The following is an 11,153-nucleotide window of genomic DNA, read 5'->3' as shown; positions in this document are numbered from 1 at the left end:
TAACTAAAATAAAATAAATCTATTAAATTACAAAACGGTGATACGAGATCACAATAAAAATTACAACCGAATCGATATTCCCATACATTTCGGGAAATACCAATTAAAATCTAAGGCCATACTAAGTAAAATTACATAATTCAAAATTACATAAAGTAAAAATTATGACAATCATAAAGAAAATGCAGCATTATAATATGTATGAACATGCTCAATTTTATGCTAAATCGCCTTTTAATTAGCCAATATCGTATATTACTCGGTTTTTTACGGATTTGCATGATTTCAACATTTTATAATCACAAAAATGCATAAACTCATATTTATGCATAAGTTAATTACCCTAACCTCTTAGGACTCAAAATATAGTCTCCACTAGTAATTTGACCATAATTAACTTTTATTTACAAAATTGTTCATAAAAGGACTAAAAATACAAAAATAAGCTATTAAACTTCAAATAAATCCAAAAATTTCAAATAAATTCAAAATTTGAAATTTAAATTCATGAACATTCTGGAAAAATCCATGACACTCATAATGTTCAAAATCTTAGGTTAAAAAATTTCGAAAATTTTCCGGAAAAACAATGTTGCGGTTTATCGATATTTAATAAAATAATCATAAAAACATGGAAAAATTATTTTCATTAACTTTTCAATTTTAGATCTGAAAAATACAATAAAATGCAACATTAGACGTTTTTCCTAAGTCATAGATTATGTTTTATTAATTTCCAACTAATAATGTCACTATTTATGCTATTTTTCTTCAAAAATTCATAAATCATGCTAAAAGACTTATTTATAGCCAATTATTTTACACACATCTTGTAAAATTGCATGTGACAACATATTAATTTTCTATGACCAGATTCGAAATTTAACTCTTATTAACCTATTTTTCTCTTAAATCCGAATTTAATAATGAAAAATTCATTTTTCGAGCATAACAAGTCCAAAAATTATGAAAATTTACAGGTTATCTCAAAATAATATATGTAACAACATATCCAAAAACCAAGTGAAAATTCGAAGTATAGCTATATTTAGACCAAAAATGACATTTTTACTCATAAAATCACATTTAAATGCCATTATTGTAAATTATGAACAATAAAAATCCGAAAAATTAACCAAAATATCATAAAACATTTTAGGACCAGAAATATTAACATGCATGTATTTATTTCGTGATATATCATAATAACACAAATTTTACAAGTTTTATTTGTTATTCATATAACTCGGAAAAACTTTTAACCAATTTGCATGCAAACAACCGTGGCTCATGATACCGATTGAAGGAAATGTAGATTCATATACAAATTAACATACTCATATATGTCATAATTAATTTGTCATAAAATTAAAACGGATTTTATGCATGCAAACAATAATATAAGAGAAGAGAAATCAAGTCCTTACATTGTAGATTTCGGTTATATTGGGCACAAGAGAGATCACCTTTCTCTCTTGTTCTTGAGCTTTTCCTTATGGATGAACCAAGATCCAAGTGTAGGATCTCTCCCTAAGCTTTATACCCAATGCTTTCTCTTAATTTAATTAATATTACAAAACTAGTATAATATTAATTAGGTAGAAAATTGAACCAAAATATTTATATAACTCTTGAATATTTCGGTTTTTGGGGAGGAAGAAGATGGGAGTTTTTATCTCTCTAAAACTCATATTTTAGATGGTGGAAAGAATGAATGAATAATGATCTTTCATTATTGTATATTAGGTAAAATTGAGAGGAAAAACAATTAGTTTTTCCACTCTCAAAAACCGGCCCAAAGGAGAGAGGTAGGAGAGCCAATGCATGCCCTCATTTGTCTTCACAATGTCTTATAGGGTTGCATGGCTACACTTGCTTTTAATCATTATGTTCACCACTAAAAATGTAAACACAATTTTAGCTTAATTCTCCTCCAATATTTCGGCCCAATCTATAATATGGATTCCATATTATTTTTGTCAATTGTCAATATGTCACATGTCATATGTGACATAAATTTGTTATGTATTTTTAACATATTAAAAATCAACGTATTATCAAAAATACGTCACATACAAAAATCGACTTAGTAATTTTATAATTACTTGTGCCAAAATATTTTACCATTTATAAATTACAACTGATTGTATTTATAATAATTCATTCAGTTCCGATTGTTTCTTTAAACAATAATTTCATCCGAGTAATGATACAATTCAATTACTCAGACCGTATCTTATTTAATCATATTTTAATATGATACGTAAATTTTACTTCCAAAATCGTCCGTCAATTTTCAAGTAATTTAATTAACTCGCAACATTATACGATTAATTAAATAATCAATTAAGAGTATTGCCCTATAGGTATGACCTAGGGGGTCAACTGATCACCACCGTCACACGACAGTAATGTCAAACTCTAGTCAGCCAATCATTACCGATATATGTTGACCAGTTGACAGTAACAATATTACTTCCCAATTGTATTCTTAAAATGAGATTTAATAATGATATTTAAATCATATGATCGCACTATTGTTGAGGACACATTTCCCAACATGCATTTCATCCTGCAACAGATTGGCAGAAAGAGAGGACAATCAAGACCTTGGAAGACATGTTAAGGGCTTGTGTAATGGAGTTTGGTGGTAGCTGGGAAGACATGTTGGATCTGATAGAGTTCTCTTACAACAGCTACTATACGAGTATTGGGATGGCTCCGTTCAAGGCTTTGTATGAGAGGATATGCAAGAGTCCAATTTCCTGGGATGATAGCACTGAGGCAGTGGTTTTAGGTCCACAGATGGTATAGGATATGGTTGAACATGTGAAGTTCATTCGACAAAAGATGAAAGCAGGAAAGCTAAGCCAAAAGTTCATTGGCCCTTATGAGATTTTGGATCGTGTGGGAGAGGTTGCTTATCGGTTAGCTTTACCACCAGCTTTGGATCGGGTATATAATGTGTTTCAGTGGTCTCGACTACGAAAATATGTGAGTGATCCTTCTCATGTGCTAGAGATTGAGAACATTGAGTTGGATGAATCCTTGTCTTACCTTAAAGTGCCAAAAGAGATCCTAGATCGCATGGTTCGCAAGACCAGATCTGGGGAAACAGTGTTGCTAAAAGTGATATGGTCTAATCACAACGTTGAGGAAGTAACTTGGGAGGCGGAGGAAGCTATGAAGGAATGCTACCCGTCTCTTTTTGATCAGGTATGTTTGATTACGGGGATGTAACCATGTTTCTTTTAGGGGCTTGGAGATGATCGCATAAGGTTTTGGTACAGTTTTATGTCAGTTTTCGTAAAGTTAGTGTTTGTTTGAGTCATAATGAGTTGTGTTTGAGTTTTGTTTTTGAGCTTTCGTTGTGTTGTTGTGTCATAGTTGGGTTAGAAAGTTTGTTTTTTGGGTATGGGTTTTATAGCCACTTTTTATGGTTTAACTGTAATACCACGGATTTATGGGCTGATGGGTACTCTAGGCTTACTCTGTCGAGTAAGTAAGTTTTGCATTTTGGAGTGTATTATGCATGATGGGTACTCGATCAAGTAAGGGCAACTCGATCGAGTAGGCGGTACCCCATCGAGTACCTTAGTTACTCGATAAAGTAAGTCGGGTTATACGAGTTTTGGCCGGGTTTTGATAGCAACGTGTGAAAGTTATATAAAGTGGAATCGTCAGTTTCTTTTACCTTTTTACTTTACTCAAAACCTTTTTACAAAAGAAAACAAAGCTACGTAAGTTCTCTTCTTACATTTGCTATCTAATCTAAGGGCTAGAGTTGTTGGATTTTAGAGTTCTTTATACCTTTGAGATCGTCGTATTGTGGGTAAGGTCCTTGTCTCGTTTTTATGTCGATTCAGTAGTTTTGGTTTAAACCCTAATTGGGTGAATTGAGGATTTTGGGAGTATTGTTGATGTTAGATTGTAATTGTATGATTATGTGATTATAGGAGGTGATTCCGTAGAGGAACGCTTTTGATCCATTGCTTGTGATTGTTTATCGGTGATTTCATTTCAGGTAAGGTTTCCCTCCTTTGTTTTTGTGTAAATTATATAAGATGGTTGTTGGTTGATTGGCCTATGATTATATCGTAATTGGTTTTGGTATTGTTGATACTGTAATTGGTTGTTGTTGATTGTCTATGGTTCGCGAGGTGCGCCCTCGGCTTAGTGGAGTCACTTATGGGAGTGGCTTCACGCCGTTGATTCGCCCTTTGTGGTTCACGTCAGAAGGGGGATGTGCACATTAAGGAACTTGGGTTATTCGCTCGATGGAGATGAGCGAGGCTTAGGAGGGAACGGCTGCGGTCCCCCACTTGCGGCGTGAAATATTTGTTGTGATGGATATTCTAACAGGGCTACACACTTTAGTGTGTAGTCAGATGATTGGTGAGGTGACGATGTTGGAGATTGTGATTGTGTAATTGTTTGTTGTTTTATCTTATATTGTTTATACAGTAACTGACCCCATTAAATGTTTTGAAAACTGTGGTGATCCATTAAGAAACGGTGAGCAGTTGTTTAACAGATATGGCTTGGATCCGCGCGGGTTTGCTGGAGATGAGTCACCACGAGTCCGAGTAGTAGTCTTCCGCTATAGCGTCATAACATTTTTTTTATATCAGTTGGATTTTGGTTTGGAACACTTGTATCGTATTTCTCAGTTTTGGTTTGATGTAAACAGTTTAAATTTATGTACTTAAGGTACATTTCTTGATGGTCACTTTTGCTTACTATGCCTCGGGTAACCGAGATGGTAGCACTCTAATGCATTAGGTGGTCTTAGTAAGGCATCTTGGTGTATGGGGGTGTTACATTAACAAACTTGAGTTACTACCGTCATATGGATGTTTGATAATGTCTCTTTTGGTTAATTTTTGATAAAAATACTTGCTTCGAGAAAATATTTGGTCTAGAAAGAAGAATTTTAATCTTTTAACAGGGTTGATCAAATATAGGAGAGGAATTTGAGGTTGTGTTAATTGAATTTAGGAATAGTGATGGTATAATTTACTGATTTGTTAGTGTAGTTTGTTGCGATTGTATATTCATGAAATATGTATGTGATCCAATAAAACTCCTACCAATTTTGGCCCCCTTAATAATCCTCATTATCTCTTGCCCATTTCTAATTACCTAAATCATATGCTTATATAATTATATAGCAGTTTCTGCTTATATAATTCTTGCTATAAATTTTGTGTAAGATAGTAGAACTCCGTGACAAATATAGACTAAAAATTTACCTGAAGCTATTGATCTCCACTCTTTGTAACGGTAGACTAATCTTACCCATGTTTTATTCGTGATCTGTTGTAAATTTGACTTGGTGTCACTATTAGATCTTCCTACTAAAGATGATACTACTTTGAAACATAAACAATGAAAGAATGCTTGGGTGATTAAACTGTACATCCCTTGCTAACCTTTTATTAAATGGAAACGAGCATAACTTTCATGACATCAAATTTAGCAAATTGTTTAGTTATCTATATATTGTGGAATAGGAGTTGTCATAAAAATGAGATATACAGGAGAACAGCCAGGAACTAAATGTAAATTTCATTCCTTTTTTCCAAATGTGGAAGCTGAATTCGAGTCAATGCCATTCACTAAGGCCTTGTTTGCATACCGAAAAAGGAAAGGAGTGGAGGGGAGGGGAGGGGAGGGGGAAGGAGGGAAGGGAAAGGGACCAAGGGGAAAGGAGGATATCAAATTTTGTAAAAGAATAGTTTTCATTGTATCAAATTTCGGTTTCTTTCTTCAGTTTTCTTTGTGCATTTCTATTTCATCAATTATATGATGTGTATCTTGTAACTTGACATTTATAAAATGACGCCTACACAACATAGCATTCGAGAACCGAGAATTTAGGCTCAACTCCACATTTACTTCTTGTCGTTATGTGAATCTGCACATGTAAGTTATTTTGATAATCAAACTGCTATACATATCAAGATTGGCTTATGTTGCAGTTTTTTAATGGATTTCTAAATGACAATGAGCGAGTTGTTGAGTAGTATTGCCTCTCTTGAGTAAACATGTGCTGAAATATACAGTTATTAGTTCATTTCCACGGTTGGCTAATCTTCATTAGTAATTTGTTACATTTAATGATTAAATATCGTCTTTTGACATTTTGGCAATGGTTACGCCAGGTAAGGAAAAAAGAGATGGGTAAAGGTGCAAGGGATGAGGAAGAAAAGAGAAAGAGAATGAGATGAAGACCAAGAATGAGCAGGAGAATGTTTTAGGAGCTTCTGAAAAAGTTTAAAATCAACCCGGGAATAAGGCGGAATATGAAACCTCTAATGAACCTACTGATAAGGTTAGTGAGGTTAGCTTTGGAGAAGTTTAAAATCAACCCGAGAAGAAGGCGGAATATGAAATATCGTCTTTTTTTTTTGCAATTAAGATAGAAGAGAAAAATATGGAAATTGACTCTTTGACAGAGGTGAAAGAGAAGAAAGATTCATCATAAAGGGCGGATTTAATCCTATTTAGCTTTCTTAGCCATTGCTCTCAACTCCAAATTGTATGGTTCTTCAATTAATCAACAAAGTTAGGTGGTGTAGCTTTTGTCAGCGGTAGAAAGAATAGTCTTTTTGATGATTAGCATGTTCATTCTTGAGCTGAGCGTGTCACTGATCGTTTTACATAAATCTCTTTTTGTTTGTAGCAAACAGGCAACACGTTACATGTACGACCGCCTTACCTTGCCACATGGAGCCAATGAGACTTTGGGTGATATTGGTAAGGTTGAGGGGTTAATCGAGCGATTTTTCCACCCTGTTATACAGAATTGGTTCTTTACATAATTGTTATGTTTGTCATTTTATTACCTTCATTTTTGAACTCTTAACTGAATGGTTGATTCTGGGTAATCGAATGTTGATGTGACTTAGGGTTGATCTTATTTTAAACAAATTATCCATCAGATGAAATGGTAAGTAGCAGAAGGGTTATATTTGTCAAGTATAATGGATTACTAATGTGTTCATTTTATATATATTTTTACCCCATATTTTATCTTAAATTCATATGATTATTGTACTAACCTCAGTGATTTTATGAGCTAATATTGTATTCTAGTTGTCTTTGCATGTTTTGTCACATTTTGTAGGAAGTTGAGCTTTTAGAAGCTTATTCCATCACTTGTGCAAGAAACTAGAAGCAAGGCTAAAGTGAGAAGTAAGCATTGGACTAACCTTGACATGGCCGAAGATGCCGAAATCCCAATCATTTTAGGAAGACCCTTTTTACATACCGCGGGTGCGATAAATGATGTCAGGAATGGTAAAATCTCATTGGAGGTGCGTGACGATAAGGTCACATACAATTTGAAGAGTGCCATGAAGAGTCCAAATATAGAAGAGTCTTGTTATTCTATTGATGTTTTGGATGTTGTCGACATTGTCATAGAAGACTCTATACATCGATCTTTATTTAAAGATCCTTTGGAGGCCCTCTTGCTATTGGAATCATTTGCAGGTGATGATGAGATTGGAAATGAGGAGATAGATGCTTTGGAGCATGAATTAGGTGGAGAAGAGCTATCATTAGAGGAAAGCTTACACTTTATAGTTATGGTTTCTATACCTCAAGACCTTGAGGTACAAAAACCCGAACATAAACCCCTCCCCTCTAATTTGAAATATTCTTTTCTAGATAATGAGGAAATGTGTCCGGTAATTGTTAGTGCTAAATTGAGTAAGAGTTAATTGTCTAAATTGATTTATGTTTTAAAGTCTCACAAGAAAGCCATTGGATACAAACTTGATGATTTAAAGGGTATAAGCCCCGAATTTTGCATGCATAGAATCCATCTCGAGGAAGACCATAAACCATGTGTCCAAGGTCAAAGACGACTAAATCCTAATATGCAAGGAGTGGTCAAAAAGGAAATAATTAAATTGTTGGATGCGGGAATTATTTATGCAATTTCCGGTTCTAATGGGTAAGTCCGGCCCAAGTGGTTCCTAAGAAAGGAGGAACCACCGTAGTAAAAAATGATAAAAATGAACTAATTCCAACGAGAATTGTGACGGGTTGGAGAATGTGTATTGACTATATTAGACTAAATTTGGCCACCAAGAAAGACCACTACCCATTGCCTTTTATTGACCAAATGTTGGAGCGGTTGGCATGTCACAAGTATTTTTTGTTATCTAGATGGTTATTCCGGGTTCTTTAAAATACCCATTCACCCGGATGACCAAAATAAGACCACATTTACATGTCCCTATGGTACCTTTGCTTACCGTAGAATGTCTTTTGGTCTTTGTAATGCCCCCGCCACTTTCCAACGTTGCATGATAAGCATCTTTTCCGACTTTATCGAGTTTATCAAGAGGTGTTTATGGATGATTTTAGTGTCTATGGTTCTTCTTTTGATGCATGTTTGGCTAATTTGTCTAAAGTATTGAAGCGTTGTGAAGAGGTTGACTTGGTGTTGAATTGGGAGAAGTGCCACTTCATGGTGAATGAAGGATTGGTACTTGGTCATATTGTCTTGGAAAGAGGAATTGAAGTGGACCGTGCTAAGGTCGAAGTTATTGAGCAACTACCCCTACCGGTAAATGGGAAGCGTGTAAGGAGTTTCTTAGGCCATGCGGGATTCTACCGCCGTTTTATTAAAGACTTTTCTAAGACTGCAAAACCCCTTACGGAGCTTCTTTTAAAATATTTTCTCTTTGTGTTTACTAATGATTGTCTTGAGTCTTTTCATAGGATCAAGAAGGATTTGATTTCCGCACCTATCATTCAATCACCGGTTTAGAACTTGCCTTTCGAGCTCATGTGTTATGCAAATGACTATGCGGTAGGTGCCATGCTAGGACAACGAAAGGATAAGGTTCTCCATGCTATCTACTATGCTAGCAAAACCTTGGATGTGGCTTTAATCAACTATGCCACCACGAAGAAAGAGCTACTTGCCATTGTCTATGCCTTAGATAAATTCCGCACTTACTTGATCGGTTCCAAAGTTATTATTCATACCGATCATGCCGCACTAAACCACCTCCTAGACAAACAAGAAGCTAAACCAAGATTGATACAATGGATCTTGCTCTTGCAAGAATTTGATCTTGAGATTTAAGACAAGAAGGGGGCCAAAAATGTTGTTGCCGATCACCTATCCCGTTTGACATTTAATGATGGTGGTATTAAATTACCTATTGATGATTCCTTCGCCTATGATGCCTTGATGATGTTGGAAGCCAATACTCCTTAGTATGCCGACATAGCCAACTATATAGTTGGTAGAGAGTTGCCACCTAACCTTTCAGATCAACAAAGGAAGAAGTTCTTACATGATGCCAAGTTCTTCCTATGGAACGATCCATATCTATTCAAACATTGCTCCGACGGCCTATTCCGAAGATGTATCCCACGCTGGGATGTGAAAGGGGTGCTAGAAGGATGCCATTCTTCTCCTTCTGGTGGTCATCATAGACCATCCAAGACCGTTGCAAAGGTGTTGCAATCCGGCTTCTATTAGCCAACTATGTTCCAAGATGCTAAAGATTTCGTGATGGCTTGCGATGCTTGCCAAAGGACGGGTTCTATATCAAAGAGGCACGAGATGCCTTTAAATGGTATATTGGAAGTATAGGTATTTGATGTTTTGGGAATTGATTATCAAGGACCGTTTCCTTCATCAAAAGGGAATCGGTATATTTTGGTTGCCGTTGATTATGTCTCTAAATGGGTAGAGGGAATTGCTACTCCAACAAACGATGCCCGTGCCGTGATCAACTTATTCAAGAAGACCATATTTCCGAGGTTTGGTGTTCCAAGAGCAGTCATTAGTGATCGGGGTACTCACTTTGGTGAGAAACAACTTGATGCCTTATTAGAGAAATATGGGGTCTATCATAGAAGAGGCTTGGCTTACCATCCACAAAATAGTGGCCAAGTGGAGGTTTATAACCGTGAGCTCAAGTCCATACTTGAGAAAGTTGTTGCCAAATCACGAAAGGATTGGAGTTTGAATCTCGATGGTACCTTGTGGGCCTACTGCACCGCATACAAGACACCTATTGGTACCTCACCATATAGGCTGGTCTATGGAAAGGCGTGCCATCTCCCCGTTGAGTTGGAACAAAAAGCCTATTGGGCGGTCAAGGAGCTTAACATGGATCCAAAGTTGAGTGGAGTAAAGCGGTTGTTGCAATTAAATGAACTTGATGAATTCCGCTTACAAGCTTATGAGAGCTCCCGTCTTTACAAGGAGAAAACAAAGAGATGGCATGACAAGAAGATCCTGAACAAGGAATTTCTAATCGGCGATAAGGTGCTGCTATTCAATTCCCGCTACAAGCTATTTCCGGGAAAGTTACGATCACGGTGGTCCGGTCCATATACCGTCACAAATGTCAACAAGTTCGGTTTCGTTGAAGTGATGACCACCAAGGGCGAAAAATTCAAAGTAAATGGCCATCGTTTGAAGGTCTACCATGAGAATGTGATCGTTGGAGTGATAGAGGAAGTGACCGTTCATCCTATACGTAAGAAAGCTTAAACCGACTCAAGCTTCTTACGTTGTGCGGGACGTTAAACCAGCGCTTCTTAGGAGGCAACCCAATATTTTTATTTGCTTTTATTTATTTTTGTTTATAATTTTCCGCAATTTACTGTTTTTCGTAGAATTAGATATAAATTACTAGACTTGACGGTGTTTTGTTTTGTGATTTATAGGTGAAAAATGAAGAAAAGGAGGCTTAAAGGAAAAAATTCACGCTTCCCCATGCAAAAACCCCGTTCGGGGACGTAACTTTCAAAAACGGGACGGAATTAAAACAACACGGAGGAAAAGTCAAAAACACGTGTAAGATTGGTCAACCCCGATCGGGGACGTAGTGTTATGTTTTCTTGGCATTATTTGGAGCACGAGCAAGAAAGAAAATCTTTCTATTATCTTCATCTAAACCCGAAGGTACTTCTCCTTCCTCTTTCTATCATATTTCTTCACTTTCTTCACCTTAAATCACGACAAAACACTACTTTCTTCATCATTTGCAAGAATCATTCATCATTAATCATCATCAAGTAAGTATTCCACTCATTTCTCTTTGTTTTCATCCATTATAATCAATTTAATCAAGTTTATCAAGCCTTAACTCAATTTGGGGAAAATTGATTTT

General features: G+C 35.8%; 1 protein-coding gene across 1 annotated transcript; it reads left to right on the top strand.

Annotated features, from left to right (window-relative positions):
- The first annotated feature begins 2,637 nt into the window (after positions 1-2,637).
- On the top strand, positions 2,638-7,177 carry LOC141640009 (uncharacterized). Its single transcript, XM_074448972.1, has 3 exons — positions 2,638-2,808; positions 2,974-3,216; positions 7,130-7,177. The coding sequence occupies exons 1-3, from the start codon at positions 2,638-2,640 to the stop codon at positions 7,175-7,177; spliced, it is 462 nt and encodes a 153-aa protein (XP_074305073.1).
- The last annotated feature ends 3,976 nt before the right edge of the window (positions 7,178-11,153 follow it).

This window comes from Silene latifolia, unplaced genomic scaffold (assembly GCF_048544455.1).
Source record: "Silene latifolia isolate original U9 population unplaced genomic scaffold, ASM4854445v1 scaffold_70, whole genome shotgun sequence".
In the NCBI taxonomy this organism is placed as follows: domain Eukaryota; kingdom Viridiplantae; phylum Streptophyta; class Magnoliopsida; order Caryophyllales; family Caryophyllaceae; genus Silene; species Silene latifolia.
The sequence above is the reverse complement of the archived record's forward strand: the minus strand, read 5'-3'. Positions and strand labels throughout refer to the sequence as shown.